Here is a 26,369-nt window from a genome sequence, read left to right on the forward strand (position 1 = left end):
CTTCTCACTTCTTCAGGATAAGGCTACTCATGTACCACTAGTTGGGAGGCAGGGCTGGAGAAGATGATCTGATTCCTATGCCCAGACAGTCCAGTCCAGAGCAAGAAAACCAAGGCACACTGACAGTGTTGTTGACAGGGCAGCTTTCTTGGAGATGCTGGTGATACCCCTCCCTGGAAAGACTTTTGTTGAGATTTGGTTCAGAGCAAGCAGCTTGTGCAAGGAACAGTGTGCTTTGTTTTGGAAAGGCCTGTGTTAGTAAGGAAAGCATTTATCTACCTAGGCAGCTTCCTTAACAGAAGGCTCACTAAATAAAATGGCTTCATCTTGCTAAAAAGGCCATGTCTTGTATAATTGATGCAGAGGAGCTCAGTGCTCTATAGCCTAAGGGTTCTCAACCTTTCACCACTGGAGAATTAGAGGAATGTTTCTCAGGCCTTTCAGAGAATGCTGTTAACAGGGAATTACCATAATGATCAAACATCTGGGATTCTAATTTGAAAGCCTTGATGTTTAATTAATATTCCAAACCCCTAATCACCAGATAATCTGTCTTTGTTCAACTCAACACAGTGATAAAGACACACTTCCATCCTGTGCTGCTGCTATTTGCAATTGTGCTAGTTGATGCTCAGCTGAGTCTGAGAGGTTCTTCCATTAGAGAAAACATTTGCTAAATGGATTTTAAGGTCTGGAAATTATCGACCTACAGAGAAGGCTGTAAGAAACACACAACTTGTTGGGAAAGATTTAAATATCAAATGAGATCCTTCATGGTGAAATTCTTAGAACACAGAGAAATTGAAACACAACGACTAATATTTTAAAAACACAATGTTTATTTCTTATCCCTACCATGTGTATTCCATCATGCTTATTTTGTTGTATAAAAATGTTCCAAAGTTTTACTAATCTTAAGTCGCTAGTGGTTGGCAAGCTCAGAGCAAAAGGGGTATGGACTAGTAATCATGCTTGCCCTCTATTCAGTAGATGTCATTGTAAATAAAAGTACAGCGATAAATAAGTATAATTATAATTATACAGTCAGCTTAGATCACTCACCTTGTGTAGTATAATATGACGGAATACAACATGCAGTCAAATGGGCCTGTGACTGAAGCATGCTAACATTGTTCATCTTCAGGATAATACAAGAGCAGTGTTACTTGTACTATTTCATTCTTGCATAACTCTTACGAAGAATTAACTGTTACATGACCTGACCAAAAGCTGAATTATTTGTGTGGAAAGTGATTGATGACAAATCTTGTCCTCAACACCTTTGGCAGTGCACTGGGCTGCATGGCTCAAAGGTGGTATGTCTGACTACACCAGGACAGGGTGGAAAAAAGGTGAGGGTGAATGAGGGTCTCACACTGTTCTGTGTTTAGTTTTGATACTAATAATATGAAAAACTGACAACTATTGCATCTTTGGAGTAGAGATCAGCTTTATTTTTATTTCCTCTGTGGGCAGCAACTTTGAATAAGAAATGTCTCTTCTGAAAGACCTCTGCATGGTACCTGCAGGCACCCTTCAGGCACTTTCAGTCCTGCATACTTCTAGTCACAATAACCACAGGGTTCAGTTCCATTTTGTCTGGAAGATTTTCTCTGCAGACTCACTAATAAGAAGAGAGTAACATCTGCTGAAATGCAAAAATGTAAGAGTGATGAGCTGATAACATGTTAATGTGATTTAGCAGCCGTTAGGAAGGGCGGGTGGTGGGAGGATGTGTGACAGTCACAGAAACCGACTGACAGGTTGGCACATGAAATCTACCCTACTGGACTGTTTTAATCTGTTAGATAAAAATAAATTCAGGGGGCTAAAGGAGTCTCATCTAGGACCAGTGACAGTGATTTTAATTGCAATGCTAAAACCTTTAGGTCATAAGCAGTTTTTGAGCTAATCCAGAAAAGTGTTAAGAACAGTGGGAAAAGGAGAATTTTTCACCATGGTCTGAGCAATTACAATGAATGGATTGAGTTTAGAGTAGCAGAAACAGTACTTATTAGCAGTACCTGGTAAATCACTGACTAAGGAATGATAACTGAACCTGTTCTATGTACCCCTGGAGTGTACACTGGCCATCCTCCGTGTGTGACAAACTGCATGACTTAAAACACCATTTGGCTCTACTAGGCTCAGAGCAGCATATCGCTTCCTTCCGCTATCCTGGAAATCCCAGCATTCAAGCCCCTGTGCTTACAGCTAAACAGCAAAAGAGAAGTAAAAGGCAGAGGTAGCCACCCTAGGAAACCATAAACTCACAAGTTATTTTTAACCAAATCTTTAACCAAAGCTAATAAAATATTTGCTACATTTTGTATATGATGTAATGCTGTGACATCAAGTGCCACTAGCTTATGTGCTTTGCAGTGGCTTTATATACTCCTGTATGTGTGATGAAATATGTATGAGGAGTTGAAAGAGGAAAGAGTGTCTAAATAACTTTATATGTTACTGCAGTGTATTCTTGGGTTTGAAAATGGTTGGTTGCAAAACATTACTGTTGTTTTGGAACTCTTGGACGTCTTTAAACTTACTTCCAAGTTCCAGGGGTACCAGGATCAGTCCTCTCATTTTCTGCAAAGTTTTGATGCTTATTGCTTCCTTGTCTCTGTAAAATGGCTGTTGTGAGAACAGTTCTTTTAGAAAGGTGCAGTTCCTTACCATTTTGTCTCAGTTTTGGTTGTTTGTCACTTCTTTCTGGAAGCAGTGGCAAGCCTAGAAAACAAAGTTTGTGCTAATATACACAGAGAGTCCGTAATGTTCAGCAGCATTCCTCATTGCAGAATCCTCAATTCAATTCTTAGTGAAGGTGAACAGCTTTGCTAATTCTTAATACTTCAGTGTCATTACGTTTTTCTGTAAGGGTAAGTTCTTGTAGCTTATCTTGTAGCATATTTTCAACATAGCCAATGAAAATAGCAATGTGATTCACCAGACATTTGCTTTACTGGGGTCTAGCACTGTTCTTTACTGTTCTTTACTGGGGTCACTGTCATTAGCTGATCCGAGATGTTCTGCTCACACCTGGCTTTTGTGTTTTTCCTCTCCACTCTTGTTAAGTCAGTACATGTTCAAGTGGTGCAGTTGCTGGAGACAAAAAGGTATCTTATAAGTCTTGTAACTGTGCAGATGATAGTAGCTGAATGCTCTGTTTCTTATTACAGAAAGGCCAGGAGAAGAAAATCGATGGACAGAAGAAAAAGTACCAAAATGTAGAAAAGCTTCCTCACCACTTAGTAGACCATGTCTTGAAAGTGTTGCTGTGTACACAGGAAGTACTGTAGCTGAGCTGGTGGAAATCAGTGTTGTAGCTGATAATGAAGACTCACCAGAGCTTTTGTGGTGGCAGAACAGTGATACTTTGGACACCACAAGGTCCTACATGATTTGAGAGCTTAAGCTGGGTGACAGCTCTAGCATTTTGTGGACAACTTAGTCCTTCATTAGACTGACAGTAATCCAGTGTTCCCAGCCAGTCTGGCAAGCAATTAAAAAAAACAAAAACCCAAAAAAACCCGCTTGAGTTTTCAGAGATTTTTTAGCCAAGTAAAAGAAGTGCTGAAAGAATAGTAGCTGATGACAGAGAGAAATCACTTTCAGTAGTTAAATGCAGTTCACTAGATCACTACGTTTTCTGTACATGTCAAATTACTAAGTACCATAATTTTTCAACTATTATGAAATTTGGCTATTGCCTCACAACTGCTGCCAGTTTTCCAAACAAAACAATGCATAGCAATCACCTTGCCAACAGCCAGCCTAAACTCTGGGAAGAAAGTCACCACTTTTACTGTGTTTGTGTATCAAATGACATTGTTGCTTCTCATGAAGGATGGTGATCTAAGGCAGGAGTTCAGAAACGGCACAGAAGTAGAGAAGCGAGGCATAAGATTGAGTCACCTCTAACAGACTGGTTGTGAGAAGCCGTTTGGTTCACAGATGAACTCACACAAATTTTGCTGAATAACACTGGGTTCTTGTAAAGAAAACAATACCAAACAGTTGAAAATATGCAAACAGGGCTGGCTCCAAGCACTTTTAGGAAGTTAAAACAGGGAGAGCAAAACCAGTAGCAACAATAAGACATGCTCTTATGTATATTATTATCAATATCTGAAGGCGACCTACAAGGATGCTGAAGAGGACAAGGATGCTTCATCAGGAACTGTAGTGATAGGACAAGTGGTAATGGGTTAAAACTGAAGCAGGTGAAGTTCAGGTTAGATATAAGGAAGAAGTTATTTACTGTGAGGGTGGTCAACTGGAACAGGTTGCCTAAAAAAGTGATAAATGCTTCATCCCTGACAGTGTTCAAGGCCAGGTTGGACAGGGCCCTGGGTGACATGGTTTAGTGTGAGGTGTCCCTGCCCATGGCAGGGGGTTGGAGCTACTGATCTTAAGGTGCTTTCCAACCCAAACCATTCTGTGATTCTGTGATACTCTGAGTTCACTGCAGTGCACAACACACTTCTGTCTATCTGAATGAATATAATAATCTTTACACTGTTTAGTGCCTAATTGACATCTCCCCAAAAAACAGAGGGAGTTTTTCTAGAGGGTTATTTAATCTTATTAATCTTATTTATCTATTTACTCTTATTAAATATTGTCAATCTTAAAATGCCAAGTTACACTGTTCATTTAACATACCCCATTTCCTTCTCTGTCTGGTTATGGCAATGTGTGCCTATAGAGAATCATAGAATTGTAGAATAGTTAGGGCTGGAAAAAGATCATCTAGTTCCAACCCCCCTGCCATGGGCAGGGACACCTCACACTAAACATTGCCACCCAAGGCTCTATCCAACCTGGCCTTGAACAACCCCAGGGATGGAACATTCACAACTTCCCTGGGCAACCCATTCCAGTGCCTCACCACCCTTACAGTAAAGAATTTCTTCCTTATATCCAATCTAAACTTCCCTGTTTAAGTTTTAACCTGTTACCCCTTGTCCTGTCACTGTAGTCCCTAATGAAGAATCCCTCCCCAGCATCCTTATATCCCCCCTTCAGATACCGGAAGGCTGCTCTGAGGTCTCCACGCAGTCTTCTCTTCTCCAGGATGAACAGCCACAGCTTTCTCAGCCTGTCTTCATACAGGAGGTGCTCCAGTCCCCTGATCCTCCTCGTGGCCCTCCTCTGCACTTGTTCCAACAGTTCCATGTCCTTTTTATGTTGAGGACACCAGAACTGCACACAATACTCCAAGTGAGGTCTCACAAGAGCAGAGTAGAGGGGCAGGATCACCTCCTTCGACCTGCTGGTCACGCTCCTTTTGATGCAGCCCAGGATACGGTTGGCTTTCTGGGCTGCGAGCGCACACTGCCGGCTCATGTTCATTTTCTCATCAACCAGCACCCCCAAGTCCTTCTCTGCAGGGCTGCTCTGAATCTCTTCTTTGCCCAATCTGTAGCTGTGCCTGGGATTGCTCTGACCCAGGTGTAGAACCTTGCACTTGGCATGGTTGAATTTCACAAGGTTGGCATCAGCCCACCTCACAAATGTGTTAGGATCCCTCTGGATGGCATTCCTTCCCTCCAGGGTATCAACCGGACCACACAGCTTGGTGTCATCGGCAAACTTGCTGAGGGCGCACTCAATCCCACTGTCCATGTCACCGACAAAGATGTTGAACAAGACCGGTCCCAACACCGATCCCTGAGGTACACCACCCGTTACAGGTCTCCAGCCGGACATTGAGCCATTGACCACAACTCTTTGTGTGCAGCCAGCCAGCCCGTTCTTTATCCACCGAGTGGTCCACCTATCAAATTGATGTCTCTCCAATTTAGAGAGAAGGATGTCGTGTGGGACAGTGTCAAACGCTTTGCACAAGTCCAGGTAGATGACATCAACTGCTCTACCCCTGTCCATCAGTTCTGTAGCCCCATCATAGAAGACCACCAAATTGGTCAGGCAGGATTTCCCCTTAGCGAAGCTATGCTGGCTGTCACCAAGCACCTTGTTGTTTAGCATGCCTTCCAGGAGAATCTGCTCCAAGATTTTGCCAGGCACAGAGGTGAGACTGACTGGTCTGTAATTCCCTGGATCATCCATTTTCCCCTTCTTGAAAATGGGGGTTATATTTCCCTTTTTCCAGTCGTCGGGAACTTCATCTGACTGCCATGAATTTTCAAATATGATGGCCAATGGCTTAGCAACTTCATTTGCCAGCTCCTTCAGGATCCATGGATGGATTTCACTGGGTCCCACGGACTTGTGTACATTCAGGTTCTTAAGATGGTCTCAAACCAGATCCTCTCCTACAGTGGGCCCAAGGTCTTCATTCTCACAGTCCCTGCGTCTGCCTTCTAAGACTTGGGTGGTGCAGTCAGAGCCTTTGCCAGTGAAGACCGAGGCAAAGAAGTCATTCAGAACCTCAGCCTTCTCCAAATCCAGGGTAGCCAATTCTCCTGATAGCTTCCAGAGGGAGCCTGCATTGTCCCTAGTCTGTCTTTTATTTGCAGTGTACCTGCAGAATCCCTTCCTGTTATCCTTAACATCCCTAGCCAAGTTTAGTTCTAACTGGGCCTTAGCTTTCCTAACCTGGTCCCTAGCTTCCTGGACCACATCCCTGTACTCTTCCCAGGCCACCTGTCCTTGCTTCCACCTTTTATAAGCCTCTTTTTTCCTTCAAATTTTCCTCAGCAGCTCCTTATCCATTCAAGGTCTCCTGGCCCTCCTGCTGCACTTCCTTGTAGTTGGGATGCAACACTCCTGAGCTTGCAGCAGGTGATCCTTGAATATCAACCAACAGTCTTCGGTCCCCCTGCCCTCTAGGGCTATATCCCATGGAACCTTACTAAGCAGGCTCCTGAAGAGGCCAAAGTCTGCTCTTTTGAAGTCCAGGGAAGTGAGCTTGCTGCGTGCTCCTCTCACCGTCCTGAGGTTCTCGAATTCGACCATCTCATCGCTATAACCAAGGCTGCCCTGGAGCACCACATTCTCAACGAGCCCTTCCCTGTTGGTGAGCACGAGATCAAGCATGGCACCTCTCCTTGTCGGCTCCTCTATTACTTGCAGAAGGAAGTTGCCTTCCACACAGTCGAGGAACCTCCTGGATTGCTTGTGCCGGGCCGTACCGTCCCTCCAACAGATGTCAGGGTGGTTGTAGTCACCCATGAGAACAAGGGCCTGTAAGCGTGAGGTTGTTCCTATCTGTCTGTAGAGTGCTTCACCCAGAGTCCTCTTGATCAGGCGGTCTGTAACAGATCCCCACAATAATGTCCCCCATAGCTGTTCTCCCTTTAACCCTGACCTACAAACTCTCTGTTGACTGCTCACCTGTCCCCAGACAGTTCCATACTCTCCAGCCTATCCCTAACATAAAGGGCAACTCCCCCTCCCCGCCTGCCAGGCCTGTCTTTTCTAAAGAGCCTGTAACCTTCCATTCCAACACTCCAGTCATAGGAGCCATCCCACCATGTTTCTGTGACGCCTATTATATCATACCCCCGTAGTCGTGCACACATCTCTAATTCCTCTTGTTTGTTCCGCATGCTGCTGGCATTTGTATAGAGGCATCTGAGCTGAGCTCCAGATGAAGCCGGCTCATTGTCTGGAGCGGCTGGAATATCTCTACATTGCTCCAAGCATTTATTATAGGTGCTGGCAACTGGCTGGGTGTGTTGGGATGGAATGATGCTCCCCTCCCCCAACACATCTAGTTTAAAGCTTCCTTGACCAGTCTGGCAAGCCTCCTACCAAAACCGCTCTTCCCCTTGTCAGAGCAGCTCCAGCAGCCCCCAGTAGACCTGGCCTACTAACTTGGGTCTCGTGTTCAAGACACCCAAACCCCTGACTATGGCACCATCCTTGCAACATTTATTAACCTGGCCAATCCTCCTAGCTTTTTTGAGGTCCTCCCCTGTATCCTGGAGAATTGACGAAAAGACTATCCAAGCTCCAGAGCCCCTAACCACCTCTCCCAGGGCTCTGTAGTCCTTCTTTATGTTCTCCAGGCTACTGCTATCTGTATCACTAGCACCCACATGGATCAGTAGATTTGGGACTTACTAGAGCAGGCAGCCTCTCTGCAACATTGCTGATCCATGCCCCTGGTAGGCAACACATCTCCCTTGAGACTGGGTCAGGCCAACAGATGAGTGCTTCTGTCCCTTTCAAAGTAGAGACCCCTACTACTATGACCCACTGCTTTTTCCTGGCAGCGCCAGTAGAGATCTTCTTTACCAGTGCACCAGCCGGTTGTTCATGGTGCAAGGGTGTTTCCTCATCAGCCCCCTGGCAGGACAGCAAAGCGGTTCTGTGTGGGGACAACAGATTTAGGAGGAAGCCCCTTGCTTTTAATTGTCCTCTTGTTTGTTTGTTTTTTTTTTTTTTTGGTCACTAATTCCCAGCTTCCTGGGATAACGGCCTCCTTCTTTCCTTCATGAGTTGGAGGGGAAGCTTGAGGCCCCCGCACAGTATGGGGCTGCAACAAGCAGCCCTGCTTCCTCTCAGCTACCCTGACACCTTGCCGCCGGTTAATAGCATTCCGCAGCTCAGCCCCTGCTGCAGGAGGCCCTCCACCAGGGAGCACCGAGTGCAGCCCTGCCCATCGTGCACCTGTCCCTCACCAGACCGGTCCAGGCACCCTCTACACCCCGAGCTCTGCACTGCAGCCTCCCCTCCCATCGGCTCTGTCTGGGTGCCTACGCTGCCACCGCCGGGGCAGCCAGAGCAGAGCTCCCAGCGCGGGCCCTGCTCATAAGGCGAGTGCTCACCATGCCGCTCATGCTGCCTGCGCGAGCTGCCGCGCGAACTGCCTCGTCCCGCTCTGTTCGCCGCGCTCCCCGGGGCAGGATTTTACCCCCTCAGGGCTGGTGCCGCTGCTCCTGGCTCCGCCCCCTGTGAGTCCCTGCTCGCGTCCGCGGAGCTGCCGGCTCCTGGGCAGGGCCTCTCGAGGACCTGAGGCTCCCTCGGTAGCTCTGGCCGCTCTGAGTTGAGGCTCCTGGATGCTGAGCTTCCCCTTGCGCCGGTGTTGAAGGCGTCCTCTCTCGAGCTACTCACCTCAGCAGCTCACCTAGAGGAGTAGGAACTTGCTCTGCCCAGTGCAGAGTGAGGGCAGAAGCTTTGCTGCTGTTCTCGGGAGGTCCTGGCAGTTCATGGATGGATGGAGGCAGAGGCTCTGCCACAGTATTTATTACAATCCTTACTGTCCAGCACTGATGGACATTGTGCCAGCTCTGCTTCTCTTACACTAAGGGTATTAACTTAGCAGTACCTTGCTTGAATTTTAGTTGTTCAGTCACTGTCCCAGTTTGTTGTGGTTTAGCCCCAGCCAGCAACTAAGGTGCTCGCTCACTTTCCCCAGTGGGAAATGAAAAGACTAAAAGTGAGGAAACTTGTGAGTTCATTCACTTCTTCCCATCGGCAGACAGGTGTTCAGCCATCTCCAGGTAAGCAGGGCTCCATCATGCTCAACTGTTACTTGGGGAGGCGAACACCATAACTCTGAGCATCCTCTCCCCTTCTACCTTCTTCCCTCCACTTTCTATACTGAGCATGGCATCGTGTGGTATGGAATATCCTTGGGGTCAGCTGTCCCTGCTATGTCCCCTCCCAGCTCCTTGTGCACCCCCAGCCTACTTGCTGGTGGGATGGCTTGAGAGGCAGAAAAGGCCTTGACTCTGTCCTTGACAATGTCATCTACTGGTTCAGGCAGTTCCTGCTGTAGTAATTCCTGTAACATACAACTCAAATCATGGGTTAAAAGTATTTCCATTGCAGTCTCCACCCCTGGTCCTTTGGACCAGACCATTGGGTTTAGAGCTGCAATGAAATTACATTCACCTTGCCCCTGCTCTCACTTGGGATTATGCAGAGACTTCAGTCCCTTAGAGGTGTACCTGCTTCAAATGAAGCCTTGTCTCTGTGCTGCAGTCTTTTCAGAGGTATACTTGCTGTGGCATAGAGCTGTCTACTGCTACAGTTGCTTTGAGATGCCCCTGTTCCATGTGGCCTTCTCTATGGGCCACAATGCTTTCAGAGAGATACCTGCTCCAGCATGGCACCCACAGCCACAGTCCCTTCAGAAGTAAACCTTCTCCAACATAGCCTTCCACCTGGCTGCAGTCCCTCCCGGGCTGTACCTGCTCTGTCATGGGCTTATCCAGGCACATGCTTTGAGGTGCTCCAGCATGACCTCATGCACACCCAGTGATGTTTCAAAGATGTACCTGGTGCAGCATGGACTTACCCGCAGCCACAGATGCTTCAGGGTGTACCTTCTCCAGCAAGGACTTATCCATGGGCCACAGTCCCTTCAGAGGTACACCTGCAGTGGCACAGACATAACCATGGCTGCGGATGCTTTCAGGATGTACCTACTCTAGCATGGTGTTATCCATGGCCACAGAGACTTTGGGGTGTTCTACTCACCATGTGGACTCATCCACATGTCACAGTCCCTTCAACTCAAGTTCACACTGGGGTTCCAGCTAGTACAGCAGCACAGGAGCAGCAGCAGTGCTCTGCCAGCCCAGGCACATGGCCATTACTGTTACCAAAATATGCCCAGGCACAGCACAGTAAGATGATAAGCAGTACAGAAGCACAGCAAGCAGTGAAAGCATAAAGCAGCCACTAACAAGCCCTAGGCTAATATACAGTAAGGCAACCTATCCCCATGACAAGCACAGGAGCCTGCCAGTTAATAGCTAAACAGCTGTAACAGCAATAAATTCAATCTAGCACATTCCAGTCATACCTGTTATCTTGAACCCTTTGAGCCACACACTGAGTGCCAAAAAAGGACTGTCATGGTTTAACCCCAGCTGATAACTAAGCCCCACGCAGCTGCTTGTTCACTTCCCCATAGTGGGATGGGGGAGAGAATTGTCAGAAAAGAGGAAAACTCATGGGTTAAGATAAGGATAGTTTAATAGGTAAAGCTAAGCAAAAGAAGGGATTAATTCACTTCTTCCCATCGGCAGGCAGGTGTTCAGCCATCTCCAGGTAAACAGGGCTTCATCATGTTTAACTGTTACTTGGGAAGACAAACACATGACTCCAGATGTCCCCCCTTCCTTCTTTCCTCCATTTTCTATGCTGAGCAGGACATCATGTGGCATGGAATACCCCCTGGATCAGCTGGGGTCAGTTGTCCAGCTGTGTCTCCTCCCAATGCTTTGTGCATACCTAGCCTTGCTCACTGGTGGGGTGGGGTGAGAAGCAAAAAAAGCCTTGACTCTGTGTAAGCGCTGCTGAGCAATAACTAAAACATCCCTGTGTTGTCAACACTGTTTCCAGCACAATTCTGAAAAACCAGCCCTGTACTAGCTGCTATGAAGGTAATTGAATCTATCCAGCCAAAACCAGCACACGGTCTCAGACTTTTTTAAAGGCTGGTAAATATTTCTGTTCAATAATGATACGGCAGCAACAGTGATAGAAAATGCCAATCCTTTTGTACAACATAAAGGTCCTATATAATATAAACTACAATTATTAGCTGTTATGAAAAGCATATGGCATGTTCCACAAGTGGCTGATATACCATAAGCATCCAGTATTTTACATCATTTTGGCAGTAGATTTTATAGGGATTGAAGCTGAGTGGAGCAAAGCAAGATAAAATATAGTCTTAGATGTCCAGCAGATGAGAGACTTAATACCAAGGAAAAGGATTGAAGGTCTTAATGAACATTGTGATATTGTCATAGAGGATTTGGTACTTGAGGCTTCCCAGTCTCAGTCACAATTACCAGCAACTCCTCCTAGTTCCCCTGGAGAAACTCCTCCAAAGGGGACCAGGTACTTCCCTTCAAACTTATTTAACTGACAGTGACTTTGCAATTTTATCACTATGGAGTGGTAATCACAGATGTGATTATCAGCATAAACCAACTAATGTTTAACAACAGTTTTAGTTCCACTGATTTTAAAATTCCACAGTATTTTTTCATGCTTAGAGTAGATAATGTTTTTCTCACATATTCTTTTCTACTCACTCACTTTTGGAGCAAATAGTATTGCAGCAGTTTAAATGCAATAGATATGACTTTAACTAAGATGTTATCAGGTGTAAGTTCGTGCGGAGACCCTCTATTTCAAAGCTACATCCATCAGATGTGCATGGACCTGAGTGAGAGTTTGGTTGTTATTTTAGATCTCCTTAAACAGCCATGCTTGAGATGATATCAAGGGCAGTCATAAAAATAAAAGACCAGCATGACAGAAATTAAGAACAGGCCGTCAGCATTGTTCTGATGAAACTGTTAATCTTCATTTGCCTGTTTAAGTTTAGCAGCGAGTGAAGGGAAGCAATTTTAAGTTTCGATATTCAGTTTTCTATATGAATATTCTGAGACTTCTAAACGAGAATAAAGTGGTCACCAGTTACACCAAGACAAATCTGAATTGTGGTTAAAATTTCCTAAAACACCATTCTGTGAGAAAAATACTGCCTGTTCTTACCAGCTTTCAGGTTAAAAAAGCCACCTTTTGTAGTGTGAACTGAGTTAATATTAGAGTTTTATGTGTGATTATAGTTCAGCTTTGCTTTCCTCAACTTACTAGTGCATGTGACCAGCATTTGAAATATTTTGTCTTGGAATTTCCTTGGGTCTTTTTATAAAGTTAAGGAAAATGCTTGTGGCTCTGCCGTATGGAGGCAAATATGGTACGTAAATCAGTTTCTTGGGACAAAAGCCTTAGGTAGGTAGATTATACCATGAGTGACAGATAGAATCATAGAATCATACAATAGTTAGGGTTGGAAAGGACCTTAAGATCATCAAGTTCCAGCACCCTGCCATTGGCAGGGACACCTCACTCTAAACTATGTCACCCAAGGCTCTGTCCAACCTGGCCTTGAACACTGCCAGGGATGGAGCATTCACAGCTTCCCTGGACAACCCATTCCAGTGCCTCACCACCCTCACAGTAAAGAACTTCTTCCCTATATCCAATCTAAACTTCCCTGCTTAAGTTTTAACCTGTTACCCCTTGTCCTATCACTATAGTCCCTAATGAAGTGTCCCTCTCCAGCATCCCTTCAGATACTGGAAGGCTGCTATGAGGTCTGAGATGTTTTAATCTGGATTGAACATCAGATTTGCTTCAAGTTGCATATATGTTTCTTAATGTCTTTAGCCTAACTGTTTCTTTGTAAGAAAGAGCTGCATTAGGTATTAACAAAAAAGTCTGTAGAAAGAGAGTACCTGTCCAAGTTTCAGAAAATTTAGAGTCCAAAAAGAGCAGATCTCTATTTCTATTTAGAAATAGGCTCAAATTGGAAAATTCATGATTTTTTTTAAAAGTATGCCAGGAAGTGAACTGACAACAGAAGGAAATTATTTAACTTCTGCACATCAGTTCCAGTTTGGAGATGTTCCTTTCTGTCGTGTTGCACAGGCCAAATTGTACTTCAGAGGGAATGTTTTTTTGATTCAGAAAAGTGAGGTGACGAAGATGCCAAATGCTGACTCTAGTAGACAGGTGATTATGGACTGAGCTGTCTTTCAGTTGTCATGCAATCAGTTTTGGTCAGGATTTGGACTGGTCACTCACATCCAGAGTTTCTGGGAGCTGCCAGTTGAACTCAATAAATAACTCTGTGTTTGGTTTCCTTCCTTAGTACAATGTGCACAGCCAAGTTTGAAATGTTATGCAATATCAGGAAGCTGTTTTGTTCAGGTGTTCAAGCTGCAATGCTTTCGTTTTTTAAATTGGCACTGTTTTATATCTTCTATAGTAGTATACAAAATCTAAAATCTGAATTTATGAAATGCAGATTCTAATAGCAAGACAAATAGGCCCTCCGTGAAGGTACTGTTATTTTTTATCAGACTTTTCAACCTCCGGCACAAGTTTTCCATTCTCTGTTTTCTTCATCTCCTAGTCCTGTTACCATCTCTCTGTGCTGCTCTGTTCTGTCTCCTTTTACCCTGGGCCATTTCATTTGTACTGTTCTCCAAGTCTCTGTAATTAAGAAGGAATAGAGCCTTCCACAAACATTGTTATGCTGTTCCCTGAAGCACGATATGCCTCATATATATTCCTTTCCATTCTGCATGTGCCATTAGCCATGATGGCAGCAGTACTGGATTGCATGCATGTAATGTTCTATAACTTGTTCCAGCTGAAGCTCTGTGTCAGCCGATATTTTGGAGTTTTCCAGACTGATAGGCCAGCTTCCTTCAGGGCTTCCCTTTAATTCTGATGCCTCCTCCATCCTCAGCAAGGTGCTCCCCTCCATGTCCTTTCTGTGTTGCAGAACTGATGAGCTCTGCTCCTTCTAGTCCTGGAGGTAAACAGCATTGCAGGGATGCACCTGCAGGATGGGGTCCTCCTGCTCCCATCCTTCAGCTTACAGTGTGTCTGATGATGCTCCTTGCTCTGTACTATGGCCAAAAGAGAGGTACATATTGCACACTAAACCAGAAAGTGGATGACTATGGTTCAGTTGCAATAGCGTAACCACCAGTGGCAGAATCTGACTTGTATTAAGCGCACCCGTGCACATGTCCTCATGCAGAAAGTTAATGTTCACAATGTTCTCATGTGCAGCTCTATCAATCTCTACTCTGAAATCAAACAATTGTGGCATATCCTTCTTATCTAATTCACATATTTTGTTCCCTCTTTGTAGAAGAACTTGTGAAAGATGTTCGTGAACAGGAAAAAGAACAAAGCAGAAATTCCACAGATGCACAGTTACAGGAAGAGACAACAAGGATACAAAATGAGAGTAGTCAGGGAAGTGATGGTACAACCTGTCCTCCCAGATCCATCGTCCTACAAGTAGTCTCTTTGGACACTCCTCTGAGTGATGAATCCAACTCAGAAAAGTGCACTAACTCTGATCCGAACCAGAAAGATCTCACCGATACCAAGCAAGAAACACAGAATACAGACCCACTGAATGGTAATACTTCATCACAGAGCACCAGTCAATATAATGAAGCTGTCCAAGGTGAAGCAGCAGCACTGTCTGGTATCTCCATGTCAAAACATTGGCAGTAATGTGAAATACTGCAATAAGATGTTGTGCAAACCCCCGGCATACGACAGTTTCTTCAGGCATGTGTAAAAACAGCGTGGTTTTAGTGTCCTAAAACCATTGAATAAAAGCTGTTTGATGTCAAAAATATCATCTTCTTGATATGAACTAGTTGATGTATAGTAGAAAATCTTTTACATAAGGTACCAAGACTTTTAGTTGAACTGGGAGAATGATTTCAATGTAATTCGAAAATACAGATTTGTAATTAAATAGCAGTTTGTTATTGGAGAATGAGGTAAACTTTCAAAACAGAATTATCTAGCATTTTCTCTTTCAATAGGTAATTATTCTTATGCTATTAAAATACCCTCACCCCCTTAGTTTAGGCACCTAATACAATAACTTTTTTTTAAACACATCCATTTACTAAATGTAATGTGAATTTTAGAGTTAAGTAGATGGAATTTGCTGACTGTAGTAGAATGGGACTATGTCATTCTCTTAATCCAAAAGATCAGTCTCCTGACTGTAGTTTGCAGAACAAGGGGAGCACCCAGAAAACCCTTACATTGTTTTAGAATGTAAGCATTTTATCATAAGCTGGCTATGATTTAGTATCTGGTGATTGTAAGTCAGTATCAAGGGCAAGATGCCCAAGCAATACCAAAGTAAGAGAAAGCCTTTTATTTTTATTTTCTCAATTTGCTTATTGTTAGAATAAGCTTTGAGGTATTAGGGTAGTAAGAATAATCCAGGCATATAATGATGCTTCTTTTCCTTACTTCTAATTAAAATGCTAAACTCACTAATGCTTTTATGACAGAGAGCCTTGCAATATTGTGCCAGAAATATGGCATTGTCTGAGCAGCAACACTGAAGTGCTTGTAAGGCTTAGCTTAGACATAAGTATATGACTTGGCATATTTCTCAAGAATGCTTTTTATAGAGAACTCCCACTTATTTTGCAGTTCCACATTCCAACACTCCACGCTTTTATTGTTGACAGGGTTTTTTTTTTCCATCAGAAATAACAGATGGTGAATTTAGGGTCCTAAATCAAAATATTTACACTAAAATTAATTTCACAGCATTTGAAGTTGTTTAATAACTGACATATTTGTCTTTTTGTAAGTATATTTGCACCAATTTTTGTATTAAAGCCCAGCTTGCAATTTCAGTGCCTTAGTAAAGTTTCCCATCTCCTGGATGAGGAACAGAGGAGGAAAAGCTGCATCTTACATCTTTCAAACTGTGCACACGGCAGTTGTGGTGTCCTCGGGAACTTTAGGTGGCTAACCAACAAAAAAAAATGCTGTTTGATAGGTCATATACAACTCAGCATGCAGTTGGTGCACTCAGTTGCCTTGTCGATCTTTCATTCCACATTTTGTATGAGAACTAAGATTTCTTATTTTAGAAAAAGCTACTTTGTTTTCTAAGGCAGGGAATTTTCTACAGATGAAGCTGATTTTCTGTTTTACACTATCACAGATTTTTAGCAGAGTGCATAGAACGCATAGAATAAGGGTATTTGTTAGGTGTTTGTTATTTCTAAAGGCATCTGATAGTTCAAGGCATTTTTAGCTCTCTTTTTTGTGTGAAACATCTGTTCGCTGTGATATGTTGAATTTACTCGTATCCATCTCCTTCAGAGATTGTGTTCATCTCCCTGCATAGATAAATGCCCAATTAAATGGAGAGCTTGAATTTGCCTGGTTTCTGTGGCATATTAATGTCAAAGTCCAGTACTGTCTGACCAGGTTCGTTTTTGTTTAGATATTCCACACATGGAAGCTGTAATGTTTAATATCAAATTTATCTATTTGAGGACAGTTGATGTTATATGGGATTTCTGATTTAGCACATTTATACAAAATGTACTGATAGCACCCTGCAAATGTAAGTTATACTTAGGAAAATAGAGCAATCACAATATGCAGCTCAATCACAGTGTCAGTGCGAGTCCTGTTACCAGTCTCTAGAACATGCTCACTGTCGGGATTCAGTGTCCCCCCAGTCACCAGTAAGGGGGTTGAAGCCAGCTCAAGCTCTCTTCAGAATTCTTTTGCTAGTTGTTTGGTTCTTGTACTTGATATTGGGGTGGCCTGGCTAACTCAGGGAGACAGTCACATTCTTCTAGTGAACACAAGGTCAAACATCTACACCACTGGTTGGTACTCTCAACTGTGACATAGTCCGTGGGTCCATTCAGCTGATGCAAGTGCTTATGTAAACCAAAGGCCACCTCCGCTCCCCTTTGTGTTAACGTTGTCAGCTTTCTTTGCAAGAGCTCCAGTCACCCTTGCATTATCTCATGAGCTTGATAAGCCTATCACCCTTGCCCATCTTCTTCTTCCATTATAGGGATCTATGAGTCAGCCACAATGTCATTTACATTTTGATTTTATGTTATTAAATAGTTTGGTTTATACTTTAATATTTCATTCTTGCATTTTCCCTATTTTCCCAATACTTAAATGATACAGGAAAAGTATTTTGAATTCAGGAAACTGAATTCAAATTTCAGGGAACTTTATGCTTTTAATAAACCACAAAGGACACCTAATATTAATTTCTCAACTATGTCATAGCATATATCGATAAATAAAATACACAGTGGTCTTTTTGTGTGCTTGCCAATTAAAGAAGCATACTGCAGATATTTACATTACTGTAATGCACAGGATGAGACTCAGGTCCCTGCTGTTTGAGATGAAATGGTTTAATACAGGGTTTCAGTAGCAGATTTAAGTACCTCTGCAGAGATTGTGCCATTGTGTTAAAAAACTGTAAAAAAACAAAAGGCAATGCAGGCATTTAGTATTGCAATAGTTTTCAATATTTAATACCAAAGGGAAAACTCAGGCTAAAATGTTTCCTTTGTCTTTCAGAGTGGTGGAATGATTAATGTTACTCTAAATGGAGGGAATCCATTAAACTGTCATTATTGTTGTCTAAATGTAGGTATTTAATATTAGCGGATTTGCAAGAGTTGTCATTGCTGCAGTATGTGAAGAAACCTCATAACTACAAATAGCGGAGCAGTCTCTGTTTTCTCACTTCCCGCTCCTTTTTGTCTGTATAAATGATGCTTGGGATGTTCAAGGGAGAGTATATTGTGTGTGATGCAGTAGCACTCAGCACAGAAGGGAAATACAGTATAGGTAGCATCTCCCCTTTTCACTTTTGCACTTCTGTTGAATGCCAGAAAATCCAGACAGGACTCTTCTAATCAAGGTCAGATATTTTCAGTGGAATATCACTTCCAGCAAGCAGAAAGTAACATACACAAGTCCATGGCCTTACAATTTTCCCTGGTTCCCAAATTGGAGTTATTTGGCTATTCTAAGAAGCACTATACATCTATCAGGCCATTATTAGCACTCTCCATGCGAGATTTTTCTAACTCTCTCTTTCTGTACTGAAGAAGAGGAGTAGAAAGCTAAAATGATGTCCAGAGTGTTTGCTGAGTTGCAGGGAGGAGAAGCAAGCACATGCAGGCACCAGAGCTGGGAGAATGAGACAGAAGGTAAGAAGAAGAGCGACTTCGTTACTCAGATTGAAATTTCCTATGTTAGTTGTCATCGTTCTGTCCTTTATAGAAAGGTGAAACTCAGTTTGGTTTTCTGTGAGTAAATGATTGAATTGCAAGAGAGATGGGTAACACAGGAAGATGATCTATCTGCATTCTTGGGGACTGTCACTGAATATTTGGATTTACTATGATGAGGGCTTTCCCTTTAAAAAGGAAAGAAAAGAAAGATTGCTTTCCTCTTGTTGTGTCACATATCTTTCCAGGTGTAGTTCTTGTAGACCATTTCATTTTATTAACAGGATTAGCTCTGCCCTGGGTCCTGATCAGCATGAAGGAAGAACTGGAGGGTCATTATTAAAAGAACTCCAGTTGTGACTGAATGTCATTTTTCTCCACAATACCTTTATCCTTTCCATCATCTCACTTGAATTTAAGTGAATGTTACAAGAGTAAGTGGAACTATTATAAGGTGATTTTTTTTAAAAGTGATGATTTTCTTCTCCTGAGTGTTTTATTAATTAGAACATTAATTTTAAAAAATGCTTATGTTTAATTAAACAACTCTGTGTTTCAATGATTTATAAATGTTAATTGGCACACTTTTAACTTAACACTCATGATGATAGCCACATTAATCCTTAATACCAAAATGTAAAGGAGATAATAAATCTGTGATAAAACAGATTATCAGTAACTTCACTCTATATTACAACAGAGGACTATCCCATCATATCAAGTTGTACAAAGCATTAGCATCATCAACAATCAGCAGCTGAAAGACTCTGGGGGATAGCCAGGTTAAATAGCAGTGGACAGATCCACATCAGCAACATACCAGTTTCATTTATGGTGATGCAAGTGGCATCAAGTTATCTTCCATGCCGTGCAAATGCTAGTGACTGTTCAGTACTCCTGGTACTAAAGGAGGTCATCTGTGTTCATGCATGGGACAATGGTGGAGGGAAGACTATATTTAAAGAGCAAACAATGTATTTATGAAAAAAATAGGGATTATAAGATAACAGGTGTTATCAACCATCCATAGCGCAGAGCTTATCATGTAAAAAACCTGATGCATTGCCAGGAAGAAAGTTATGTATGATTTGGAAGTTAATGTTTAGTTTTCATGAAAATTAAACCTACATAGTTTTTGTTTCAAGTCGTCCATAAACTACTCCTATCCCACTCTGAAAGCTCTATGTCAAGTATAAAATTTAAATATTTAAATAAGTAGGTTTTATTTTTATATCTCTTCCCATCCCCTTTTTTGTTTTTATGGATAATAATGAAATTTTGTTAAATTCCTCCAAAAAACCTGCAGGCTGAAAGATCTGGAGTCATTCTTGTTCTAACACATTAGCCCAATTTTGAGACTTTAAAAGCCTCTGGAGAGCTGATTGTCTATATTCCACCTACACTAAATTGATGTACAATAAGGGGGACAGTGAAGAATGCTGCTTGAGGGAATATGGCCTATCTGCTAGTGGCTGCATTACAGAGTGGGCAGCACCCACTCTGCCACCATTCATGGCAATGAAACGAGGGGAAAATTAGTAGCAATTCTTACTTCTTTACAGTGAAGCCCTGGTGAATTCATAGCTGTTAATTTTTTCTTTCCTTATTTTCATGAGCTCCCTTTCCTCTCTTTCCTTTCTCATTTCTAAGCTGTAAACCTCTTGAACAACTCACTATCTTTCAATGTTCCTTTCAGATCACACATCGTCCTCTTTCCCTTTAAGCTGCCTGTACCGTTATTTTCTGGCTCTTCAGAAATCTTTCTCTGCCTGTGTTTTTCCTTTTCTACTTTACTCTTATGCCTCTCCCAGCTCATCTTCTTCACTTTTGAGATTTCTTTTGCACATTTGTCAGTTCAGCGTTACTAATCACTGATGGGATCACTCAATCAACTGCTTGAAACTGAGATGTTATAGTTAGCAAATAGCACTGTAAGTTTGCTGTATTCTCCACATGCCTGCTGGCTCAGTTTGTAGTTTCTTCAAATGTACTCATTCAAAGTTACTGAAGGAATAGTTTGAGCACAGCTAGTATTACCGTTGTTTGTTTGAAATTCATGTTGTATCAGTTTGAAAGCTGCTTGTGTCACTTGGTGTTGTTGCTCCTCTCTGATTAAATTAATTGAATTCTTAGAACACTGACATCTTGCATTATCTGAGAGAAGCTTACTCTCCATTTGAAAGCCTACATTAAAGAAGATTTAAACAGCACTTCTCTGCAGAGGGTGAATTTTGACTTTCAGTATGTTGGAGGATAAAATAAACCAAACCCAAACCCATTTATAAACACTTACTCATGTAAACATCTTTTTTTTTTTTTTTATTTCATGCTGTGATCTATTGCTTTCATGCTATCTTTTGCTTTATGGATAAACTGTAATGACTAGTTAATTCAATCCCATGCTTACTTCAGTGAGAAAGCAGTTAAAGAAAGCAGTGACTGAAATCTCATTTTAACCTTATAAAAGTCAGGAGAAAAAAGTTCCTGTCTGTGTATTTGCTTAACTTGATTAAATTCCTCACTCAGGTTCACAATCATATTTCTTTATCTTCCAGGTGAGCCTAAACATTGTAAGATGTCAGAAGATATACTGAGAACCACTGAGCAGAAAGAAGCACTGGTAGAGAACTAGATTTGCCATTTCATAAAAGCTTCTGACATTTCAGACAGGACAGGTAATTTTGTCATTTCTTTCTTATAATGGGGAGAATTTTACACAGTAAAGACTCACCTAGTGCTGTTATTATCCTCTTTGTTCTAGTTGTGGCTTTATTACAAAATTCTGAAGTGGGGATGTGGTACACCCCACTTACTACGTCCTCTTCAAAGCCGCTTATCAAAGCCATTTAATATAAAGAAGGGAAGAGCAATACTTTTACATCCTGGAATCCTTAATGGTCAGACTAAATGATCATGAACTAAAACATCCTCAATGCATGCATATTAAATACTGGAAGTAGTAGTATTAAAAATCTATTGTTGATGAATTTTCATTTGACCTCTGTTGCAGGAGAAAAGAACTCTAGCTGTTCCTACCGTGTGCTCTCAGAGGCTGTTATCCATCGACTTGTTCTTGGTTCATTCTGTTTCTGTGGAGAATGATTGGACAAAATGATCAAGAGTGTAAAATGTAAACCCTGAGCTGGCAACTCAAAGCACTTAACAACTTGCAAGATTTCAGTTGTATTTGTTGTTGCTATTTCCTCTTCTATACTGCTTTCTTAAACTAGCCAAAATAATTCTTCTGCCAAAGTTGGACATCGCTTTATTGCATCACTGACACCAGACATTTCCAGTTAACCACACAACATTTATCATCTGCCTGGGATAGCTGTTACATGTCACTGCTACTGGCGTCCAATGGAAATGGAAAGTCAAAACGAAACATTATTATAGATAGTTGTTCATGCAGCCATGCTGCATGCAACATGGAAGTCCTACTTCTAGCTTCCTTAACATATCTGGAAATAAAAGTATATCGAGTGTTGTTATAGAAAGTTGTAGAGTTATCCTGACCAGGCTGCATGGCTGTCATATGGAGAGAAATGGTGTGTAACAAATCAGTATTCAAAATATCTCTTTAAAATTAATTAAATAGCATCCAATATTAAAAATTCAAACATTCTCAGCCCTACAGTATTTTGGAAGACATCAGCAGTGGTGTCAGCCCTACCATCAAGTTGGTGCTTATTATTCCGTGGGGCGAAAGAGACAGTGACGAATATGAAAACATATATCATGTGAAATTTTGCTTCAGTTCATCAAAATATTGTGTTGCCTCTCAGGCAGAACTGTAAGGTGACCCTGAGGCCTTACAGCACAGTTTGTCTCAAATGCAGCATAGATCCTGCAAAATCCTTGCTAACATTTGTCTCATTAAAAGAAAACACCAGGCCGACTTTCTCTGAGAGGCAGTGAAAGCAGAGCATGCAGGCAGTTACCTCTGCAAGAAGCCTCAGAATGAGCCCTCCAACCCAAACTGTGCCCAGAAAGAGATAACTTTCATCTCCGCTTCCCTCAAGCTGCACGTGACCCCTCCTGGCTTGCCTAGGCATCCCATGCAGCTGCAGACAACCTCATTTCTCTGTGCTCAAACCTGCCAGGAAACTCGCACACTCCCCTTCGTGTTGTAGGCACTCAGGAGGCTTGAGTCACTGCACTCCCAGTTCTCCTTTTCGGGCCCTGTGGTTATTACCTCACTAACTGAAAAAGTCTTTACTATCAGCCATGGTCCACTCTGAAGAGGACTCGTGGGGGTAGTGGCATTCCCCTTGTGCAGAGGCTGATGAAGGACTGAGACCTATGTGCTATTCATCTGCTGCTTCAGGGATTTTACCAGAGCTCAACAGGCATCAGGCTCAACCTCAACAAGGGCACGCTTTGTCCCGATTGAAGAAGTAATCATGAAACAGTCACCCTAGACTGAGGGATCCTTACACATGCATACCTGGTGACTGTCTCTTTTCTGACAGTGGAGCAATCAAAATTAAACTGTGGACAGTGCAAGCTCTGAGCCCTGCGGTAAGGGCATGCCAAAAGGTGGAATTCCTGTCGTTGAATATGTAAGCCATATACACACTATGTAAAAGAAGTAGTGTGCATATTTTTAACTTAAGAAATGGTTGTGCATATAGGATGTAAAAAGTGCATTTAAATTGTTTTGTGTATCTGGTCCAGGGCTTGTATTTAGCATGGACAAATCTCTGTACAGTGCAGTTAATGAATGAAATGTTAACAAATGAAATTGTATCATACATGTTATAACACAATCAATATTTTTTGCTAAGAGTTAAGAATTTATATATTCTCTGCTAGTGTTTGAGCAAATCATTAGTAGCCTGGACCACTCTGTGCACCTTTGCATCCTTTTGGGGAATGTTGGACTCTTTTTTTTTTTTCCCCTTTCCATTAAAATGTAAACCATCTTACGGCTTCTTCTTGTCATTATGACAAGAGAAGAAACATAATGGTCATAACAAACTTCTTTCTAATCGTAAATTACCATATACTGTGGCAGTGAAAATAATCTTGTTTAAGATCTGAGAACTTGGGACCTTATTTCAGATACGTTGAAAATCTGCAGTTGCCACCAAATCTGAAAGGAACAAAAGATGACTGATATCTGTAAAAACTAGGCCAGTTAGGTATCTGTTACAGAGTGTTCTTCAACATTGTAATTTAATGTTCACTGAGACTGAAAGTCTGCAGCAATCAGAATTTAACATTTTTATAGTATTTTAAATTTCAGACTTTTATGATAGCTGAACTTTTTTTTCTGTGTCTCTGTCCCATCATGATCTATATACACTGCACGAATTTTCTCCTGGAAATTCAAGCAGAATTTATACCAGATTCTGCAGAGTACTTGGAGCATCCTGTGGGGCCTTCAGTGTCCTGTTGTCATAGCTGTCACCAAGATCTCCCACTGCAGAAACTAGGAGCTCCTGATCTCACAGGAGGTACTCATTACCTGCAGAACTCATTCATTAATACAGAAACGTGATTTGTGTATAAATAATCCTATTTGCTCATTTGTACTCAGTTTTAATCACTGTGGTAGATGTTGCTGAAATACAAGAAGTCCTTAGTTTTTCTTTAATGCCAGCTGATTTTCTTTTCTTCCTTTATTATTAGCAAGACTTTACCTGGACATGACCCAAAGCTTAGCATGTTGTTTGGATGAGGAATTTTCTCTGGTGGAGAAGGCTGATAAGCCAACATGTGTTAATTAAGGCTTTGACCTTGCGTGAAATTCACGTTCAGGTGGCAGAAAGGCTTCTTGAGAAGGCCTCTCCCTGAACAATAGTTTATCTTTGAAATCTGTAAGGCTGCGCTACCAAAACACTGCATGGGGCCATAAGAAATGGTGTTTGTATATGCATCTCTCCCACAGCATTATGGGCATGTACCCCTGCATTGAGCACACTGAGGAGCTGTAGCTGTAGATTAGCCCTCAAGAGTCTTATTTTGTATTTTTATCTTGAGATATCTGACAGATATATTATGTAATATTGTTATGGGTTATGATCTGACAGTATTTTTTTATTTAATTTTTGACAAGGCAATCTAAAACTGTGTGTTTTTATTCTGTTGTATTTGTCCGTATTTCTTATGATGATATTCCCAAATAAATATGATTTGAGGGCAAGGATCATGAAGCTCCTGAGTGTTAGTTACAGATCTGCTTTCCTGAAGCGTGTTTGCTCATTTGCATATGGTAGTCTTTGAAAAGTAATAGAGCATAAATGGTTGTTTCCAACCCCTTTACCTGCTTGTCACCCTACACTTCCTCCATAACTGTGTCCGTTTGCAGTACAAACTCGCTCGTATCCTCGTAATTTCTTTAAGCAAGTCTTAAAGAAACTATTAAATTTCTTTCAGCGAGTCTTGCCTTCTTAGCCTTTACTGCTGAAATAGCCCTCACATGAAGAAAACCATAACCAATAGAACACTTTTTAACCCCAAGAAATGCTTACTGTGGGTTGGTATTGATGGAGTTACTGAGACTGTTCATGTTAGCAACAATTCTTCAGGAAGGGCACAACTTGCGTGGTATAGTGAAAATTTAATCATCCAAGTTCAGTGGAGCAGGGACTAAATGAGGCCATTCCTACTCAAATTGGAAATGAGTGTAAAGAATCCTATTGACCTAGACGTGTATCAAATCTTAACAATTTATGGTACATGATGGAAATAAGACAACTACTTCATATCACGTTTTCTGCAGTTCCTTTTTCCCAGATGTTATCCCAGCTACGTGCGCAAAGGACCTTCTTCTGTTGTCGAGATGCCAGAAGTCAAACAATCCACTACTGTGACCAGAGTCACTTCAAATTAATAAATAAATCAAGATCCCCAGTGGTAAGTCTAAAATGTACATTTTTTAACATAGACTATTGCATTATGCAACTGCTATTACATGAGAAAGAGGACAACGTAAGTACGACTAACATTCTTCAACATCAACCTAAAGAAATTTAAATTTACAGTAGCTTAGGGGACAAGTTTGTCTGAGAGGACAGTGCATCCACTTTTAAATCATTCTTTGAAAAATCACATCCTTGAAAATCAGTGTGGAAAAAATTAGTGGAAATGGCATTTAATACTATGAGGAAAAGAAAGTGTCCTCTGTAAAACACACTATGCAAACATTTAGGCCACTTTCCTGGGATAATTTTACTTTTCTGGTCACTTAATTACTTATTGCTTCTCCAGAGACCCCTTTTCCGTGTCCCAGGGCAAACACGCAGAAGTTTTATCAGACTGTGAATGTCTAAATAGTCTCTTGGGAACAAAGAAGCAGGTTATATCCACAAAACTATAAATGTGAAAAATCTCTTATAAAAACTGAGAGCTTAACTGGTTTGGGCTGAATCGTGCTGTGAAATACAGCACTTTGGTGGAGAACTGTTGGAGAACTTTCCATTAGCTGGGCTTGGATAGATAGTATCTTAATCAAATATGCTTTGCTGACAAATTACATAATGTATGAACTTTAAAGCTGAAGAGTTTTACGCATTTGCAACATCCCGTTTTGATCATTCTTACAAACCTGAAAGGAGATAAAATTATAAATAAATACGGTGGCCAGAAATCAAAATGGTAAGTACAATCTGGGCTTTGATCTGGAATACAGGCAGAATAGATGTTTTTTCACTTTTGCTTGGACTGTGGTTATAAAGCTAGCTATCTCATCATCACACTCCAACCTGTCATTAGAGTAAGATTTTGGGATTTATACCATAATACCATGAACAAACATCAAATAACATGAAAGTATTTGCTATTTATTTGTATAAAGCCTGATACGATTATCCAAATTCAGTGAGCCAAAAGGTCAAATTCACCTATGATGCA

General features: G+C 41.8%; 1 protein-coding gene across 5 annotated transcripts in view; it reads left to right on the forward strand.

Moving 5' to 3' along the window:
- Positions 1 to 24,825, forward strand: part of PDE1A (phosphodiesterase 1A) — a 228,392-nt gene extending 203,567 nt beyond the window's left edge. For 3 of the 5 annotated variants that reach the window (XM_065670183.1, XM_065670184.1, XM_065670187.1), the window contains 3 exons: positions 14,609 to 14,932; positions 21,068 to 21,187; positions 21,523 to 24,825. In XM_065670183.1, coding sequence (XP_065526255.1) covers positions 14,609 to 14,932; positions 21,068 to 21,144 — 401 coding nt within the window. In that variant the 3' untranslated portion in view covers positions 21,145 to 21,187; positions 21,523 to 24,825. Of the gene's footprint in view, positions 1 to 3,179; positions 3,769 to 14,608; positions 14,933 to 21,067; positions 21,188 to 21,522 lie in introns of those variants that run through there. The other 2 variants (XM_065670185.1, XM_065670188.1) reach the window with 2 other exon arrangements.
- The last annotated feature ends 1,544 nt before the right edge of the window (positions 24,826 to 26,369 follow it).

This window comes from Lathamus discolor, chromosome 3 (genome assembly GCF_037157495.1).
Source record: "Lathamus discolor isolate bLatDis1 chromosome 3, bLatDis1.hap1, whole genome shotgun sequence".
Taxonomy (NCBI): Eukaryota; Metazoa; Chordata; class Aves; order Psittaciformes; family Psittacidae; genus Lathamus; species Lathamus discolor.